The sequence below is a fragment of the Prionailurus viverrinus genome, chromosome D2 (genome assembly GCF_022837055.1).
Source record: "Prionailurus viverrinus isolate Anna chromosome D2, UM_Priviv_1.0, whole genome shotgun sequence".
NCBI lineage: Eukaryota > Metazoa > Chordata > Mammalia > Carnivora > Felidae > Prionailurus > Prionailurus viverrinus.
Window position 1 is genome coordinate 47,453,923 of NC_062571.1, and position 21,012 is coordinate 47,474,934.

A 21,012-nucleotide genomic window follows, 5' to 3' on the forward strand; every position below is an offset into this window, starting at 1 on the left:
CAGCTCAGAGCCTGGAGCCTGCTTCGGATTCTGTGTCTCCCTCTCTCTCTGCCCCTTCCCCACTCGTGCTTTGTCTCTATCTCTCAAAAATAAATAAACATTTAAAAAAATTTTTTAAATGAACAAAGATTGACCCACACATTGTGGGAAAAATTCCAAGAATATAGATCACACTGAGTTTCCCCAAAGATGGCTTATTTTTACTGGGAACGGAAACTCTAACCAGCCATGAGTTTAGAGTGCAGGGTCAACTGTGTAAACTCACAGATATCCCAAAGGAATGTGCGTTTACAAAACGCTGACCACTAAGAGGAAACAAGGGATCAAAAACTCTCAGAATTGCTTAAATACACAACCACATGTACAGCTTCATCTCCTAGCTTTAAACCCTTGAAACGTTTATTTTTTCTTCTTTCCATTATAAATTAATGCATGTTCATGTTTTCAAATGGTAATTACAGGCATGGAGGGAAAAAACGAAAATAAATAAGTCTATCCTAACCAAAACACAACCTTCTTAAATATTTCCAGTCTTTTTCCTGTTTCTTGTTTAATTTTTTTAATGGACTTTGTTTATTTTTTTTAGAGAAGTTTTAGGTTCACAGCAAAACTGAGCAAAGGGTAAGAGATTTTTCATATGTCCCCCACCCTACCCCCCGCACAGGCACAGCCTCCCCCATTATCAACACCCCTCACCATGGTGGGACATTTGTTATAAGTGATGAACCTACATCAATATATCATTAGCACCCAAAGTCCATAATTTCTATTAGGGCTCACTTTGGTGAGTTCCATGGGTTTGGACAATGTATCCGCCACTGCGGTATCATGAAGAATAGTGGTACCGCCACAAATCCCTCCGCGTTCCACCTAGTCATTCCTCCTGCTCCCCGCCCCCCCACCCAACCCTTGGCAACCCCTGATCTATTTACTGTCTCCATAGTTTCGTCTCCTCCAGAATGTCATATAGGTGGAATCATACATTATGTAGCCTTTTCAGATTGGCTTCTTTCACATAGGAATGGGCACTTAAGTTTCCTCCATGTTTTTTCCTGGCTTGCTAGCTCATTCCTCTTTAGCGCTGAATGATATTCCATTGTCTAGACGTACCACGTCTTCCAAATCCAATCCCCTACCATAGGGTATGTTGGTGGCTTCCCAGTTTGGGCTATTATGAATAAAGCTTCCATAAACGTCCGTGTCCAGGTTTTTGTGTGAACACAAGTTTCAACTCTTCCTTGGTTTTTACACACTGTGTGTTACTGTCACACTGTTTCATAATTTTGCACCCTTCTTCTTACCTAAGTTGTATTCTCCACATTGTGACATCTTGACACTGTTCCAGTGAGAAGACAGGTAGGCCACGGTACCCAACCGTTCCCTGGCATCTCAGTAATACCTGACACGTGAGTAATGTTGTTATAAATGTATTTGTGCATAATGGTTTTCTACTCTTAGACTTTTGTGTTAGGTTAGATTCTTAGAGCTGGAATTACTAGTTCGTGGAGGAGGACCATTTTAAAGGGTATTTAATTTGCACTGTCAGAATGATTTCCAACAAGTTAGCCCTACTTCAGAGCCACTCGGTCAACGGATGAGGAGATTTCTGTCTTCATCTTCTTTAACACCTGGTTTATTGGCTTAAAAAAACTACTCAACGGATAACAACGGGATCTCCCTTTTCCTTGCATTTCTCTGACTGTTTGTGAGGATGCACATTTCCAGCGTTTGTCTCCTCGCGTTTCCTCTTTTACGAATGATGTGTGGACATCTGTAATTATTTATTAGGGTCTCGAGTTTTCTTAAAGATTGGCACACACCTTTCACATCAGCCGGATGTATTTAGTGCAAACCTTCCTCCCAATTCCCTTTGAATTTTGGCTTCCTATTAACGCACAGTGATCTGTTTCTTTTTGTTAAATTATTCAATATTTTTTTTTCTTGCCTACCGCCTCTGAGCTTGGATTGTCCTTGCCAGTTGTACCTCAAACCCTGCAGAATCAAATATTTCCTCCTTCCTCTTCTTTTTTCTTGGACTTAGTTCTTTAGCTCTTTAATATAAAGTGAAAGTTCGGGGACATCATTTATATAAATGTATGCCATCAGACCCAGGGCTTTCAGTAAGCTAAAAAAGATCTGCTTTGTCATCCCCATTTTCCTTCAAAACAGCAGAACTACAGTGAGCTAAATTTAGCCCTAATTCATACTTCAACGATGGGAATCCATATACAATGAGTCACCCCAGTGACGTGACAGATGATTTCTCTCGCAAAATATTATTTCTCCCAATGAGCCAGCAAGACTGGTCGAAATTTTCGACAAAGAAAAGTCCACTTTATGATTCACTTACAGGAAAGTTATTCTATACCTTAGGTTGGAACAGGACTGTGTTTTGTCCCAGACACAAGGGAGTGAGCATTGCTGGAGCCAGTCAAACCAAAACAGATAGAAAACGGGCCAGAAACTCCATCTAAATGAGAGAGGTGTGCGATTGGAAAGCAGTGCTTTCTTTCTGGTTCCCACAAGGGCTGCGTGGCTGGCACACGTGGGAGGTATTGTAACAGGTGCAAACATCTGGCCCAGACACCTCTCATAGGCGTCTCCCTCCCACGAAAGCTGGGCACCTCTGCTCTGTGGCACCTGGTGGCCGGATCCGGGGAATGGGCACTGGACAAGGGGCAGAAGGCCTGCGCTGCAGCAGGTTCCACTCTGACGAGAGAGGTGACCCTGGATAAGTCACTCACTTCCTGGGCCTCCATCCCCCATTCTGTAAAATGGGGAGAAGTATACTTGCAATCTAACTCACAGGGTTATTATTAGGGTCAGATTGGCTGGCACGGCCTAAAGTAGACAGGACATGAAGCAGCTCAGGGGCACTGACCCAGATCTCTGGTGCATGAGTGCAGTGGGCGATGCTTCACAGTGTTACCCAGGGAGGACCAAGTCGCCCCCTGGGTATCTCCTGGCACCATGTCTCGGCCCTGAGGTCTACCAGTTTCAACCTACACGTTGATCAAAAAATCTTTCTGCCCAAGATAGTACAGCATGCCCTCCTGTTGCCACAGGTACAGTTGTGTTATCTAAGAACCAGCACAGCACACAGCAGGTGGGTAAGGAGGAGGGAGAAGCTGTACCCCCAAGCAGCCCCAGGACACCGGATGGAGCAGGCAACCTGGGTTTTGCTAGGTATCGAACAAACTGTGAGCAACTACACTTCGCTGAACTTCAGTTAATAAGAGCTACGTGTGTCTCTATCCTAGGCAAAGCACTGGGAAAAGTGCACAATATCCATAATCTCCGACCCTCCCAGATGGGAAAATGAAGCCTCGGAGAGGTCCAGGCGGGAGACGTGGGATCTGATCCAGGGCGGCCTGCCTCCTTGGCCCTGAAGCAAGGATTCTGGGCCCAGCCCAGACAACAGAGAAGAAGAAAACTAGGACAGGAAGAGGGTAAATCAAGCCAGATCCACGATGGCTGCTCTGGGCTTAAACCAGCTCCCTAAAGAGAAGGTACTGAAAGGCGATATCAGCATTCCATTGCATTTAAGTCTGTACTAAATCTGGGACTGTTACAGCAGCTAAAGCCCTGCCTGGGTGGGAGGAAGAGGGCCCAACTAGAGCGCTGGGGACTTGGAGGCAAGAGCTGTGGCTGGTGCCCAAGACCAAGGGCCGTCTTGGCCTAGGATTGGACAGAGGAGGAGGGGAGCACAATTCCTATACCTGGAATTCTCTGGAATAAGTGATGTCACCTGTCAAAATGGAGGGGGTAGGCTGGCCATGTGGAAATCTGGTGTCTCTACTCTATAGCTAAGAGTGTTCGGGAGTAGAAAAATACAATACAATAGCACAAACTGAGCTGATCCCACCAAAGAACAAAATTATAACTAAGACCCAGCCACATCTTGCTTCCATAACTAAATGTGAGATCAAAGCACCCCTCATATTGAACCACAGTGCCTGTGGCATACGAGTCCTCACCCACACATCAGTGACTGTCCTAACACCCACCTGTCTCTGGGATAATACTAGAGGTACAGCTAACCATTCACGCTGAGGGACTTTCGTACATCCAACCCTCGCGCGCCCAGAGGCCAACTGTTTCCTTCGGTCCCGGGAAATCTTTGTGCCTCAAAATAGGAACTATGAATCAAAATGCTTCCTTAAGGTCTGTTTAATCTTGTTTCCTATTGAATGAGCAGGCACCCTCATCCCTGGGCACACAGCTGTCTGTCATGTGCTGCAAGGGGATTTGCTGCTCTCTGAACTCTCATGCCAAGTGTTGTCTGTCAATCAAAAGAACTCAGCTCAGAAAGCCCTCCGTGAGTGGGGCTGAGGAAGGTGTTCGGGCTCTGGTCCTGCCCACACCTGCCCCAGGCCTGCTTCCTGGAGCCATTCTCCCCACCCCACCTCACCCCACCCCACCCCACCCCTCGAGCCCTTCTTCTCCACGCTGTCTTTGAAAGTCATTGCTTTAGCTGCCTGTTTTATCTGCAGAAATGCCCATGTGCTTCCTTTCCTCCTGCCCACATAGCTCTGTTTTGACAATGCCGATGCCTGATCCGGGTCCCCAGAGGATCACGAGCTCCTTGCCAAGCAGCTCTGTGCTCCTTTTTCCAAGATTTCATGCAGCCCACTCGTCACCCCCTAACCCTGTACCCCGCAGCTTCAAGTGTAGAATCTTGAAGGAGGAACGCTGATCTCAACAACTATGGCGGCCACTCACTGTCATTATCAGTTACAGTCAATTATATCTCAATAAGCTGGGGGAGGGGGGAGGAGCACAATTACAGCCCCCCTCCTCAGGTTGGCTGCCACTGAGAAAGGCCAATGACTCGTGCAAATAGGGCAAATTTCCCAACCTCTCTCTCTAGGCTTTGGAGCGTGCTTTGTGGGTTTCCCATGCCACTGGACTACTCAAGGTTAATGGCTACCACATGCCGGGAGCGGCTCAAAGCTGCAGAACTCCACTCTCAAGATGGACAAAGGGTACCACCCGCTCACGGTGACTCCCTTGAAATGACTCTTTTTTATATGACATGCCAAGAACATAAAACCACATGTAGTACACAATGAGCGTTTAATGGGCTTCACCTACTGCATTATCTTACCAGTATTATTACCATCATTATTATGGAATCTCTCTCAGAGTCCTTGAATAGGGAGCCAGACATGACAGAGTTCTCTGTAACCTGAGCCAGAACCGGTGCATCTAGAAAAGAGCGGCAGACCCTTGGCGGTCACGGTGTATTCTTCTCTGCTGCTTCTACCCTATGGGGTTTTTGCATGCACGTTCCAAGCAGCATCAGAATAAAGTTGCTCCCTTGTGAGGGAGCTGCCAAAGCGCCTCCCTGTCCACAGCCTCCATGGCCTTTTATCATAAATGGCTTACACAACCTGAGAGGTTCTGCTGGGGCCCCGTTGTTAAAGCTCTCTGTTGCAGTCCCTGCCGGCTTTGTGAAGCCTGCACAGAAGCTTTGCCAGGCCACTGGTTTTGTTTGTGAATTTAAGATCTATGAATACGAACTGGTAAGATCATGCTTCATTAATATTTAGTGGTTCCATGCAGTGTTCTCGTCTTGGGTCATAAGAAAAATGGCAGAGAGGTCACTGGGGTTACATGCCCTGCATCTATCTCCCGCACCACTGAGGGTATGTGTTTGCATGGGATTGGCCCCACCCATCCTCTGGCCACCATGCTTGGTTCAGGCCGGTCCCCTACCACCAGGGTGCGGTTGTATTTGCTGGTCAGGAAGTGAGACAATTCCTTCATTAGGCCAGGTGGGAAAGCACCTGCTCCCACCTTTCTCTTCCCAAGGGGAGCCAGCCTGGCCTGGGGATACGCCAATCCTTGAGGCAGCACTGCCCGGAGACAGGCTGGGAATAGACGCCATCACCCCAACAACACTGTGTCTCCCAGACTGAGCTTCCCTGGGGCCCAACCACTGCAGCACCCCTAGTCAGATGAGCCAGCCAAGTCCCTTCCTAGGTAACGCCATCTGTGCTAGCTTCCTGTCACCTGGAATCAGAAGGTTCGTAAATAGTACAGAGGGCTGGCTATTTATCTAACAGTTGGCAGTTTTATTCCTGTTCTTAGTCTGGGGAGACTAATTTGTGCCTTGCAGGGTTTTATGAAGATTAGAAATAAATCCCATAAAGTGTTCACAAGTGGAGGTACACGGGCACACCGTGAGTAATTATGAGGAATTAGCCCACAGCCACTGCTATCTCACTGAATCCTCACGACCCTGAGCAATAAGGACAAAAGCAAATTTACACCCATTTTGTGGAGGGTGAAAAATTCTCGAGTGGCCCAAGGTCAAGCGGCTGGGTGGCACGGCTTCAGCTAACACCAAATCCAGGTGGGATTTTTTTTTTTTAATGTTTATTAATTTTTGAAAGAGTGTGAGATGGGGAGGGGCACATAGAGAGGGGGACAGAGGATCCAAAGCAGGCTCTGAGCTGACAGCAGTGAGCCCGATGTGGGGCTCGAACTCACGAACCGTGAGATCATGACCTGAGCCAAAGTCGGTCGCTCAATCGACGGAGCCACCCAGGTGCCCCTGGGCAGAATGTTTTTTACTTGATGCCAGGAATAACCACCAGGCTCCATCTCACAGGTCGGTCCTCCTCATGCCTTCCTCTGCCTGGGGACTAGGGAGGGACACCGAGCCTGAGAGCTGGGGTGGGGTGAGGATAAGAGGCACAGCAAGGATGTCATGGATGCAGGACGGGGGCCAGGAGCCACACGGCCGCATCTGCTATCCCGGCCCTCGCCACCTTGCTTGCTCAGGTGAACGTGGTCAGAGGGGAGGCATTCGGCACACGTGTGGGCTAAAACCCAAGCAAAGAACAATAATGGCTGGCGCATCTGCAAATCGATGCCTATAACCAGAGCACGTTGGCTTCTCAAAGTCAGGGGGATGCAGGGCAGCCACCGCCCTCCCCGGCATCTGTGGCTACACCCTTCCCACTCTGCTTCCATTGCCCTGACTCTCTCTAGCGTCTCCTCCCCGTTCACCTGTGTGCATGCCAACCCCGAAGTGCTCACAACCATGTCCGAGCTTCCCGGTGTGTCTGGGACAGTGCATTAGTCCTGGAGCCAGGTGGCCCCGGGCTGGCATCCTCGCGTCTCCACCTCTGCCTGGCAGAGACCTCACCACGAGCCACACTCTTCATATCAGTTTTCATCTGGAGAATGGGATCATCACACCACCCACTCTTGGGGTTGTGGTGAGGAATGAAGATGCTATGTGTCGATGCTTAGCCCTGTGCCCATCCCCTGGCATCTGGCCCTGCCACCCCCTCCAGCCTCTCCTCCCTGCTGCTCTGCCTTGCACCTGCAAGGCTCCTCACCCTCATGGACCAAGTGACCTCATCCTCCCAGTCTGTCACCCACTGTACTTCTCCCTCCCCACTTCCGTGTGCTGCCTCCCCCCTGCCCCCCGCCCAACCCTTTTCTGGAACACTCTTCCTCCTCCTTCAATACTTGGCCTGAATTTCACCTCCAGGAAGCTTTCCCTACCAACCACAGAGCCCTGGGACGGGGTTAGGAGCGCCTCATCTGGGTGCCCGTGACAGCTTGGTGGGCACCACCTGCGTGCTGCCACGGTTTTATTTCTCTAGGTTTCCCATTTGATGCGGCACTCAAGGGCATGGGCTGTGCGCTATTTTATCCTTGCCCTACGGGCCTTACAAGAAATCCCTTACAGAAGAATCACCCAAGTGTGACTAAATAATAACAAAACCCAGTTGCATAGAGCTCACCATTTACCAGGACCGTCGGAAGCACTTCACACAGACTAACTCATTGAATCCCGCCAACACCACCATGCGCCAGCTTTGCCCGCCCCCCCCCTTTCATCAGAGAGGTGGCAAAGCTGGCCAAAGGCACACAGCAATCAGTGGCAGTACCCAGATTTGAACCGAGGCAGCCTGGCCCCAGAATCTTTCAGCATCACAGAAGATTACCTTTCACAGAAAAAACAAATTCCATAATCCTACCACTATTCAGTATTATGGAAATGAAGTGAGTAGTTACACATCTAAGTTCAGAGCCGGTATCTTTAGATTCCCTTTGAAATCACCTCTGCCTTCACACTAAGGTTCTGAACCAGTCAATTATTAATTAAATCCCATATTTCGACTGTCAGGGTATGTTTTTAAAAAAAAAAAAATTTCTGATGGTTCAGAAAAAACTGAAAAGTGCTTTAAACAAAGCTCACAAACCACAGTAATGCTATGCCTGTAACTTATCCAGCATATAAATAGTCTGTGCCCCTGTTCATCCATGAGAGAGCACACACACCAGAGAACATGAAGAAAGCCTGGATATCTTCCGTCGGAACTGCTGTTGGCACAGGGAACATAATGTGCACTTCAATTTCTCCCATCTGCAAATACTTTGTTATCTCAAACCCATAAGAAGAGGTCAAACAACAGATCAGGAAATCTACCGTCTGGGAACTGCCTTTTTGGTGCCCATGGCCATCCTCTTGGCAACTTTTCTTAAACTTGACCTACAGGAAAGAAGGCATCTGCATCCGTGGACAAGGTGTCATGGTGTGGGGCTCTATGCAGTTGGTGGCATTTCATTTCAAATCTGCCTTTCCGGGACCTTTGGGGGCAGTATCATGCTCACTCCTCGAGCTGCTTTTAGGGAGCTGAAAAATCTTGCAGAACCCTGAGATGCTCTGGCCCAGCTTTCTGTTCCAGGAGAGCACTTAGCCGTGGGAAGGAAACAGTTTCCCAACCCCCAAATCAGGGCCACCCCCTCCCAGGGGATAGTGACTTCCGACTTTGGGGATGACACATATTCAAAACGAGACTCGCTTTCCTTCAGTATGAACTTCTCGCAATAAGTCATGGAATCCCTTAGAGCCTCCAGGTCTGTCCCAGTCACTTGGTAGGCCCTCCTCTTGGTGACCGCAGCCACGGTGCCAGCATGTGGCCTCTTCCTGAGGGTCCCTCCCCTGCCTAAGGGTTTCCGTTCCTGGCATCCTGCCCTGGTCCTGTGCTCTCTGCCCATTCTCCCTTAGGAGGAAGTGGTCAGAGGACAGAGAAGGACATTTATCCCAATAATAGCTTGAGACTCCAGGGGCCCAGCTGCCCACTGCCATTGCACGGATGGAGCTGGGGTCGGGAGGCCCCAACACGACAGGGACAGAAGGAGCCTCTGTGTGGGCTGCAGAGGCAGTGCACAATTCAAGCCAGAACCAGTTGAAAGGCAAGGGACTGACCATTTCACTAGCAAGGAATCTGGGCTGCACTGAGTCAAATCAGCCTGAGGTCCTAATCGGGAAGATGAATACAAGTCGGCAGGGCACCCCTACATGGTCCTGGTGTGCAGTGGAGTAAAGACAGGCTTTCCAGAGGTAGATCTGTGGCTGGCCCAACAGGAGACATGCCCATGGAGAGAGCTTAACTCAGGCACTCACAGATTCACAGACAGCACCAGCTGGTAGAGGGGTGGCATCTGAATGGGACTTTGTGGTCATCACTGACCTCTGGTAGGTATCCCACGGCCGGGGGTGACCAAACTCTAAGGCCCACCAGACTAGGGTGACACCCTTACTATATGTCTAGCCTTGGTACCAGCTCAGAGTAGGAGCATGTCTTACCCCTATTACCAAAGAGAGAGGAAGGGAGGGGCCCAAATGGCACTCCTTGTTAGCGAGGCAAGGGACACAGTAGATCACAGCAGGCAAATCCTGAGAAGCACCGGCAGGCTGGCTCCTCACAGCCTCTGGGCTCCCCAGCCATAACCTCCCCCCATATCTGAAATGCCAGTCCTTAGGGCTCTGTGGGAGGGGGGGGGGGCACATACTTTTAAGAAGAAACAAATACCTTTATCGAGGCATAATTTACTCCCCATGAAAGTCATTGATCTCAAGTGTATGACTCAACCATCACTACACTACAGTCTTGGAACATTTCTATTACCCCCCAAATTTCCCTCTTGCTCATTTATAGTTAATTCCTATGCCCACCCTCAGCCCTAAGCAACTATTTTCAGTTCCTATAAATTTATCCTTTTCTGGACATTTCAGATAAATGGTATCATACAATACATATTTTTTGCATCTGGTTTAGTTCACTTAGCATAATGTTTCTGAAGTTCATCCATGTGCAGAATGTATCAGCAGTTTGTCCCTTTTTATTACCGCATTGTATTTCATCAAACGGATTACTAAATGTTGTTTATCCATTCATCAATTGATGGCTACATTCAGATTGTTTCCATCTCCTGGTTATTATGAACAAAGCTGCTGTGAACAACTGCATGGATGTCTTTGTGTGGACATATGCTTTCATTTCTCTTGGGCAGATACCTACGAGTAAAATCTCTGGGTAATCATATGGTAAGTTTATGTTGAATGTTTTAAGAAACTACCAAATTGATTTCCAAAGCAGCTACACCATTTTACATTCCCACCCGCAATGAACAGAGTTCCAGTTTCTCCACATCCTCACCAACACTTGACATCATTGTCTTTTTACAGCCATCGTAGTTGTATTTGTACCACTTAATGACCAACGAAACGGAATATATTTTTGTGAATTTGTTAGCCATTTATATACCTTCTTCAGGAAAATATCTATTCAAATCTCTTTTCTTTGGTCCATTTTTGTGTTATTTGTCATCTTATTATTGAGTTGTAAGAGTTCCCAGCATTATTTGTTGAAAAGACTGCTTTCTCAAACTTTCTGAAATAATTTGTGAAGGATTAGTATTATTTTTTCTTTCAATTCTCGATATATTTCACCAGTAAAGCAACATGGGCCTGGGCTTTTCTTGTTGGAAAGATTTTAGCTAACAATTCAATTTCTTGATTTATTATAGGTTTATTCAGATTATAGCTGTCTTTTTAAATCAATTTAGATAATTTGTGTCTTTCTAAGAGTTTTTCTATTTCATCTATGTTGTCTTATTTTTTAGAATAAAAGTGTTCATGATATTTTCTTATAATGCTGTTAACTTTTGAGTCTGTAGCGATTCCCTTTTTTCTTCCTGATTTGGTAATTGGCTTTTTCTTTTTTATTTTCATGTACAGTCTAACTTAAGATTTGTCAATTCTATTGATCTTTTCAAAGAACCAACTCTTGGTTTTATTGATTTTTCTCTCTCTCTGTGTGTGTGTGTGTGTGTGTGTGTGTGTGTTTTCCCTGTCATCAATTTCTGCTCTAATCTTTATTATATCCTTTCTTCTGCTTACAATGGATTTCACTTGCTCTTCTTTTTCTAGTTACTTATGGTGAAAGCTTAGGATATTGATCTGAGATCTTTCTTCTTGTCTAATACAGGCATTTAAAGCCATAATTCTTTCTTTAGGCACTGCTTTAGCAGCGTATCTTGTAAGTTTTCATGTGTTTTGTTTTCATTTCTTTTCAATTCAAAATATTTTCTAATTTCTCTTATAATTTCTTCTTCATATTATTTAGAAGTGTGTTGTTTTAAATTTCAGAACATTTGGGATTCTCCCAGATTTCTTTCTGTCATTAATTTATATTTAATTATTTTGCTTAGAGAACAAACTTTGTATGATTTCTTACATACATAAACTTTTTAAGTTTATACGAATCTGTTTTTTGGCCTCGCATCTGGTCTATCCTGGAGGATACTCCCAGTGCACTTGAAAGGTGTGGTAGGTGGTCATTGGGTAGAGTATTCCTACTCTATTTGTCAGGTCAAATTGCTTGATCGTCTGTGCCCTTGAATTTCTGTCTAGGTATTCTATCAATTATTGAGAGTGGATCTTGAAATATCCAGCTCTTATTCTAGAATCATCAATTTCATCTTTCAATTTTCTATTTTTCTTCATGTGTGTTGAGGCTCCGTTGTTAGGCCCATATACATTTATATCTGTTGTATCTTCCTGGTGTATTGCCCCTTCATAATTTGAAATTTCCTCCTTGGTCTCCAGTAATATTTCTTGCCTTAAATTATGTCTCATCTGCTATTAATTTAGCTACCATCCCTCTTATTGTTACTATTTGCATGGTATTTTTCTCTTCTTTTGGGTGTTCTCCATTCTCCACTGCACATGCACGTTGCCTCAGCCAGAAACACACTTGCTGCAAATGTGACCAAAAGTTCAGGCTAGTCAAGTCATTGGACCTCCCTGCTCGATACACCTAAGAAGGTCACCTCCACCGACAATGCTGCTGAACGTGAGCATTGCACACTGCTCCAAGTCACATGATCCCCCTTCTACCACAACAGAGCTGCTGGTGGTCCTTATGCCTTCCATGGATTCAGATGAAAAATTCACTGTCATTCAAATTTGTGTTTGCACAAATGTAGGTCATGCATGGTTTCTCTCTGATTCTTTTTAGGATTTTTTTCTTTGTCTTTGGCTCTCATAATTTTTTTCTTACTACCTTTGAGTCCTCCTTTGGTTGTCTCTGATATTATTTTCAGGGTTTATGGTTGTGCTTCGCAGGGAAGAGCAGGGAGAAGTTGACCTATGCCATTGTGTCTAGACCAGAAGTGTCAAGTTTCTAAACAGTATGAGTTTGCAATATCTACTATAACCGTTATGTTTCCTGTGAGGTGTGTTCCACAAGCTAGAAAGCTAGCATCTTACCACATATATTACTAATGGCCACATTCTGCAGAGTGGGGCATAGGACAAGCAGACATTGGTGAAAGGTAATTAGGAGTATTTGTGGTCTGAAGGCATCAAAGTGGTTCAGTCCAAGCTGCTAGCCTCTTCCTAAACAGGGGACACGGTTCTCCAAAAGCAGGTGTCAAGCCTCCTCCAGCATGTATGTTGAACCAGCATGAGCCATAATTTCTTTGGACCCTCTGGGGGTGATAACCAGAGCATGGAATCTAGACACATGCAAGGGCATGAAGGACACACATTTTGAGGCCAACGTGCAGACCAACATGCAGACCCCCTAGGTAAAGATACATATTTAACCAATTTCTTGGTAATATCGATAGAAAGTAAACTATCAAAGAGTTTCGTTTGAAGAAAGAAAGAAAATATTCCTACCTGTTCTGAGGACATTTCACCAAATAATGTCTCACTGTAAAAAAAAAAAAAAAAAAAAAAAGAAGATGGTAAATAAATGTTACTTTAGATATAGAAGCTCCAGGAATCACCAGGAAATGCAGGTGCCCAAATGTTGCCCAGATGTTGATACAAGTCACCTCTTGGGGCTTTCATACTTCTCTGTGGATGAGTACAGCAGAACTATAGTAGGGACACTGCAGTGACTTGATAGTGTTATACTCCTGGATTGAGCCAGGCATGAAGCCATATACCCCAGACCTCCTAGTTTGTTAACCCAAAACATTCTTTTTTTTTTTTTGCCAAGCTAGGTTGAGGTGGGTTCTAACCTGAAAGGTCCTAGAGTAACAGAGTCACCCAACTTCAAAGTTTTACCTCAGTCATGAGAAAGCCTTTTGGGGAAACCTATTTCCACTTAGGTGCTCCTCTCTGTAAAATGGGTTTTCATTCTCTGATCAGTGCTCTTCCAGGACTAAGTGGGGGTCCTTGGAAAAACAGTCTTAGAGCAAGACATCCCCCACAGTAGGTCTCATTGAGAAAAAAAAACCCAGATTTTAGCTGCAGAAGAAATATAAGAATACTCAGGAAGTTATCCAAATAAGTGTCCAATCTATGCTCACAACTGAGTTCATCTCAAGCAGAAGTAAAGCCATAGGCCCTGGAGTTGGGTGTGGATCATTACACCAATGGCCCCATGAATCATACCTCCCTGTATCTAACTATAATCCTGTGAAAGTCCCTCCCATGCTGACCCAGGGCTTGGCCACCAGATGTGCTTTGGCCAATGAAACAATAACCAATATGTCACAAGCAAAGGCATAAAAGGCCCTTGTGCCCTGATATTTGCTCACTTTCTCTCTCTTGTCATAGGGAACTCTTCTGCGACCACGTAAAGAAGCCTGGCTGGCCTACTAGAAGATGAGACCGCATGGAACAGACACAAGTCCCCCCAGCTGATGCCCCAAAGCAGCCAGGCCCTGGCTCATCCACCAGAAGACCAAAGCTTCAGGAGTGACTCCAGCCAAGACCAGAAGAACTGCTCAGCTAAGCCCAGCCCAAAGTGCTGACCTATGGAATTGTAAGCAAATAAAATCATTGATGTTTTAAGCTATGACACTTTGGCATGATCTGTCCTGCAGGTGACCAGGGCAGGTTCCAGACCAGCATGACAGAATCTCAACGTTAGAGAGGGCTCTTTAGGTTCACCTGTTCCAACCCCTTATTAGTACGTACATTCCTTCTGCATTCTGTTTACTGAGCGCCTGCTCTGTGTGGGATAACTTCCAGATGCAGCAATAATAAAACCACAGTTAGTAGTTACCGAACAATTCATATATTCCTGAATTACTCTAGATGTATTAAATAGATCAGTGATCATTAGTCTGGGATCTGCACACCATTGGGCACTCTTAGGAAAGGCAGTTTTGAGGAAAGCAGTTTCTAGATCCTCACCTACCATGGTATTCTTTCCTCAGAATTCATTCTCCTGAAACATGCCTGAGTTCTGGCTGTATTCCTTTCCCTCCTTCCTCATCACATCATCCTTTCTCTGCACAAAATTGAACGCATGCCTCTCACCCATCCTGGCTTGTACTATGGAGACTTGTCCTAAGGGTAAATAGTAGGCACCAAACAAGAAATGATTTGAAACCTTGGTGCCGGTGTTGAGAAAGCGAATGACCAATGGCTGGGCATCTAAACCTTTCACCAGCAGAGAAGTTTCCAATACTTTGCTTTCAGCAAGGATTAAATAATAACCTAATCCAGTTGTCAGCTGGGAGAGTATTAAAAATCATTTTCAGTGACTGATCACTATATGACTTCGGACATGTAACTCCGTAGTACACAAAGTACTGAATAGTATAAGAAAACTTCATCCATTCCTGCCTCCTTTTATGCGGAATGAAGTATTTCAGGGTTAGCATCTATGTAAAAAGTAGGAATAGATTTGGTGCTGAATTCTATTACTGAGCAAATTCATACAAGGGTATATGAAGTAAACTACAAATCTACTTCAATAAAAATACATTTCCAATGAAATGTTCTCCGTATGGTTATTATCAAAATTGATAACATTATCATGGAGTTTTGATTCTTTATACCCGTGTTCTAGATCTCATTAATTATGTAATATTGGTAACTCAACACAAAAACAATTAAAACCTAGAAACTTATGGAATAAGGAAATTTTAAAATCCTTAATTAAAATCTTTATACACATTATTTTTACGGAGAAGTATGAACAAAAACAACTGTAATAAAGTGGGAAAAAATCTTGTGGTGGTAGTGGCTTGACGATAAAAGTTCAAGGAGAAAAAGGAACAATATACAATTTCCAACAGTTTCTTTTTTTTTAAGTGTATTTATTTGTTTGGAAAAAGACAGAAGCATGAGTGGGGTAGGGGTAGAGACAGAGGGAGAGAGAGAGAGAATCTCAAGCAGGCTCTGTGTTGCTAGTTCAGAGCCTGATGCAGGGCTATCTAGCAAGATATCTCGCTATCTATCTGGCAAGCTCTAGGAAGCCCTGTTCCAGGGCTAGAGTTCCAGCATATCACAAAGAGCAGAGATATCACAAAGAGCAGAGACCAAGATACCACAAAGAGCAGAGACAACAGGGTTAAGCCCCTCTCTTTCCATCTGGGTCTAGTGAGCCTTCAAAACTGTCCTTTTAAGGGGCACTTGGGTGGCTCGGTCCATGAAGCATCTGACTTTGGCTCAGGTCACGATCTCACGGTTTGTAAGTTCAAACCCCGCATCAGGATCTCTGCTGTCACTGCAGAGCTTGCTTCGGATCCTCTGTCCTCCTTTCTCTCTGCTCCTCCCCTGCTCACGTTCTCTCTTTCTCTCCCCAAAATAAAATGAACATTTTTTAAAAACTGCCCTTTTGAAAGCTCAGACGGAGAAGGTTGGGGGATTGTTGGGGCCATCTCAAAGCAGCGAGTCTGGATTAATTCCTGAACAAGTAAAGGCCATTCGAAACCAGTGTGCTTGGGGAACCATTAGAATAACTCAGGGCTTGGTCCTGAGCCATCAGGATTGGTGCTTTCCAGGGTGAGTCAAAGCTGCAGAGGCCCTGGGATGAAGTTCCAGGTACCCTGGCACTAACAAAGAGCCAGGACGAAGATTCACAGCTTGGGAGGAAGTGGAAGGCAAGTAACACATGGGTGCAGTTAAGTCCAGCTCACGTGAATAACGAGCACCCCAGGAAAACGAGGCAGCGCAAGGCCGGGGGTGAGGGCAGGGCAGCAGGAAGGCTGAGAGAGAAGGACACTGGCCCTCTGGCCTCCCGGCTTCCGGGATGGGCTCTGTTTATTTCAGGGCCCCTCCAGGGGATTTCGTCAGGAGTGGGGACAGCTACTCTGATATCCTCTTTTCAGACAGATCTTGCCAAGGGAGCGGGAGAGCAGGTGCTGGGCTCACCTCTGCTTTGCACATGTATGCGAGCAGCCCATGAACCTGGACACTGTGTGGTTCTCACACAGGCAAGAGAGCTTAGCCTCCCTCCATGTGGCCAGGGTGCAGAAGGCCCAACACACACATGGTTGCATAGAAAACGCAGACCATGTCCATATGACAAGGGGCTCTGAGCCTGATTCTATATTTGTGGGTTCAGCAAGCATATCTCATCTATGAATTTCATTTCCAGAGAGTAATGAGATCCTTTTGGAATACTTGTGACAGAAGGGAGGGACAGAGCAGGACAGAGTTAAGAAGAACCGGCTCTAAGGCCTTGCTACTCAAAGTGTGGCCTCACACCTGCAGTGGTGACACCATCTGGGATCGCATTAGAGGCACTGAATCAGAATCTTCATTTGAGCAGGTTTCCCAGGGAACCATCTGCTCCTTAAGGTCCGGGCAGTGCTGCTCTAAGGCTCCGGGGTCCAGCTGAGGGGTAACATTGAGCCCACCACCGTCCTCTGAACTTGGCTCTACAGTGTGGTGGGGAGGTGCCTGGCTCCTAGGCCACGTGGGGCAGGACCTGCCTGCCAGGGCTACAGAAGGCCAGCTCCCTAGGAGCTGCGGGAGCTATGACTGCTGTTCAGGAAGGACCTTAGCAACAACCACCATGGAAGGCTGAAGGGAAATTCCTTGGCAAGGCTGGCCCCCAGATGGCGAAGGTTTTCTTGAAGACAAATGTGGAAGGCTCGGGATCAGGCTGGACGTGGCCTCTGCCACGCCCTTGTGTCAGGACTTTTCAGGCTCCTCAGCTGTGTTCTCTCTCAAACGGTCGCAGTAGGGACTGTCATTCCAGACAGATGGTGAGGATGACACAAGAACGTAGAAGAGCGAGTGAGCAACAACAGTCTGGCCTGCCACAGGCGCCCAGGCGAAGCTCTTGGCAGCTCGGTAAGGCTCTCAGACACTGCGTGCAGGTGCACACGAGGCTGTCCGTGCCCGCTCCGGGAGGGACGAGGGCAGTTGGCATCTGGGTCCCTAGCGGCTCTGAGTGAAGCCCGGAGGGTGTGTCTCAGTCTGCCTTGTTGGCCCCGAAGGGGAAGGATGTCTCCTGAACCAACTCCCTTGCTTTGTTTCCCCGATTCTGCCTAAGGCCTAACAGAACCTGCAGCTCAAGGCACACTTCTCTAGCATGCTCCTGAACACGGGCAGAGGTGTCTTTGGAGCAAAACGGCCTTGGAGACTGCCCAGGCGGCTTCCGAACTCCAACAGGTGGGAGCAAAGCAGCTGGGACACAGACACATTTGTTCCCCATTTGTTGAGCAGCTGTCGCACGCCAAATTCCAAGGAGAAGGGAGGAGGCAAATGGCCTGTGACTCCCGTTGTCTGCAAGGGCGGCGAGCGCATCTGTACGTGTGCAACACGTGCCGCAAGCCCGTAAACGTGGGCAAGGTCTCGGAGCCTCGGAGCCGGGGAAAGCCCCGGCTCTGTTGACAAGGCAGGCAGATAGCGAGGATGAAGGCAGCTCTCGGGCTCCACAGAGACCGTGCAGAGCACCGTGGGAGCGGCACGAGCTGTGAAGGAGAAAGGTGTGGCCACGAGCCTTGCTCTGTCTCCGGAGCCCAGTGTGCCAAGTGTCTCTGTGCACCTCTCAGGATCTCTGTTGGCCTGGAGGCTGACCTCCAGGCCCTGCCCTCTGGTTTGGGGGTCCGTGAGACCAAAGCAAAGCAGCAGAAGAGGAGGGAGGGAGAAGGAAGGGGTGAGGAATGCATAGTCCTGGCTCCCTCCCTGCGGCCTCCTGGTTTGGCACCGCCTGGGTCCCTCTTCCGCGGCTCCTGTTGGTGACCCTTCTCCCACAGCTACAGCTCTTGAAAGTTCTGGAACCGTCCTCCCCTTGTCTCCTAACTCTGTGCTGCAAACAGCGTCCTGCAGGCTGGTCCCTGAGTGCACCCTCTCCCTCCCTGGTCCCCTTAGCCCTGCCCGCACTTTGGCCTCAGCGGAGAGGCCTTCTGGAAGCAGGGCTCGGTTTCCCTGTTTGAGTGTCCCCTTAGACCGTGGCCACCAAATCTGACACTTCCCAGCTTTGTAACCTTACGCTTACGCGTAACCATAACCACAAGTTATCATACACACAGGGCACTTATGAGAGTCAGAATGTGTTAAAGTTTTTGTTGTCGTTGAACTTAATCCTCATAATAATCCTAAGAGCCTGGCACCCTACTACATTCCCATTACTTAGATGGGAAAGGTGAGGCAGAGCGGGTAAGTCATCAGCTGGTAAGTGAAGAGTTGCCATCTGAACCAGAGGCAGCCTAATTCCAGAGCCCAGCTATCACCCACATCATCTCTGGGAGCTACAGCGTCCGCACCCGTTTCAGGAATCCGCAAGGGGGTGCAGCAGGGAGGGTGTTTCAGAGGAAATGTACAGGATCTGGTGGAAATGTGACTCTGAGGCTTGGTGAGAGGTGGGGACTGAAGAGGGAAAGCAGGCAGCCTTCATAGAAAGAGAAGAATCAGCGTTCCCAGAACAGGAATCATTAAGAGAGAAAACGCAGAGCAAGAAGGGGCTGAGGACACATTCCGGGCATCAGGGATGCCAACAGGAAAGGAGATGGAAGGAAGTGAACACTCAGGCCGGGCGGAGCCTTCCTAACCCCACCTGCCTGCCAGGCACAGCGCCAGTACTGTGAACAATAACACTCACAACAGTGTGCTAACTGAGGAAGGCAGTGTCTACCCCATTTCATTTCACAGATGAGGAAACTGAAGCTCAGGGCAGTTCAGGAATACATCTAAAACCGGTCTGTGGCAGAGCCGGGATCAAACCCAGGTTCATCTGACTCCATAGCCCCTTCTAGGAGAATGAGAGGAGTAAGGGCCACCCCCCCCCCCCCCCAGAAACCACGGGAGGAAGGGACCTGAGAAAAAGAGGAATTTAAATGTGGTTACAGTTGATTTTAGCGGAGTCTCAGGGAGACACAGCTCCTCACTCGCTGTACTCACCAGTCACAGGTAAATAATCCCTGACTCACGATGCATTTTTCAAACAAGGTTATACTTTGCCCAGCGTCTTCCGCCTGTCTGTGGTTTGGTAGTGCTCCCATTCCAGACATGACCTTATCTATCCGCTTACCTCTGGATTTCCTCTTGCTAAACACAGACTGCCAGATGATGGTCAGGGTGAAGAGTAGGACGCTGAGAATCCCCACACAGCACACGAGCACGGCGTATATGTAGATATCTGAGGGCAAGGACACAGCGGAGCATTGTCAGGACGAGCCAGGTCAGAGGAGATGCACCAAGTAAGATAAACTTCATACGTTACCAAAAATCAACTCAAAATGAACCACAAGCCTAAACAGAAAATATGAACTAGAAAAGTTTGGGGAAGAACACAGAGGAGAAAAATCTTTGGGATCTAGGACTAAGCAGAGAATTTTTAGACTTGACATGGAGAACATTATCTATATAAGGAAAACGTGATAAATTTGATTTCATCAAAATTAAAAACTTTTGCCCTGTAAAAACCCATATGAGGAGGATGAAAAGACAAAACTTCAGACTGGGAGGAAATATTTGCAAACTGTACAACCAACAAAGGATTAGTATGTAGACGATAAAGAACTCTCAGAACTCAACAATAAAAAATAAACAAACAATCCTACTAGAAAATGAGCAGAAGTGTACAGAGACATTTCACCAAAGAGAACATATGGTGGTAAATAACTTCATGAGAAGATGTTCAACTTCCTTAGCCATTAGACAAATGCAAATTTAAATCACAGTGAACTATCTCGCACACCTATCAGAACAACTAAAATAAAAAGCAGTGACAATACCAAATGCTAGCAAGGACATGAACAAACTGGGTCACTCAACAATATTGCTGGTGAGAATGTAAAGTGGTACAGCCACCCTGGAAAATAGTTTGGCAGTTTCTTAAAAGATACATCTACAAATGCCCTTCAACTCAGCAATTGCACTCTGGGAAAATGAAAACTTAAGTTCACACAAGAACCTGGACATGTATGTTTATAGCAGCTTTATTTACAATAGCCCAAAACTGGAAACTGCCCAGATGTCCCCCAGTGGGTGAATGGTTCAACAAACTGGAGTCTATCCACACCCCCCCTCCCCCCAGCTACTACTCAGTGATAAAGTAACAAACTATTGACACATCTAGCAATCTGGAACCTCCAAAGAATTATGCTGAGTGAGGGGAAAAAGTCCCAAAAGGTTACATACTGTGTGATTGTATTTATATAATATTCTTTATTTTTTTTATTTTTTTTTTTAACATTTATTTATTTTTGAGACAGAGAGAGACAGAGCATGAAAGGGGGAGGGTCAGAGAGAGAGAGACACAGAATCTGAAACAGGCTCCAGGCTCTGAGCGGTCAGCACAGAGCCCGACGTGGGGCTCAAACTCACGGACCGCGAGATCATGACCTGAGGTGAAGTCGGCTGCTTAACTGACTGAGCCACCCAGGCGCCCCTATATAATATTCTTGAAATGACAAAATTATAGAAATGGAGAACAGATTAGTGATTGCCAGAGGTCAAGGAGGGAGTAGTTGATGGGAAGCTATCAGCTGATGGGA

At 46.7% G+C, this 21,012-nt stretch overlaps 1 protein-coding gene and 1 long non-coding RNA gene across 2 annotated transcripts in view; one reads left to right on the forward strand and one right to left on the reverse strand.

Moving 5' to 3' along the window:
- Positions 1-21,012, reverse strand: part of VSTM4 (V-set and transmembrane domain containing 4) — a 98,857-nt gene that overhangs the window by 38,258 nt on the left and 39,587 nt on the right. Inside the window, exons 4-5 of the mRNA XM_047826502.1 lie at positions 19,545-19,652; positions 12,998-13,031 (exon numbers count right to left, since the gene is read on the reverse strand). Coding sequence (XP_047682458.1) covers positions 12,998-13,031; positions 19,545-19,652 — 142 coding nt within the window. The remainder of the gene's footprint in view (positions 1-12,997; positions 13,032-19,544; positions 19,653-21,012) is intronic.
- LOC125148427 (uncharacterized) lies at positions 1,048-14,093 on the forward strand. Its single transcript, XR_007145540.1, has 3 exons — positions 1,048-1,406; positions 3,261-3,509; positions 13,886-14,093. It is a non-coding gene; the product is annotated as an uncharacterized LOC125148427 (long non-coding RNA).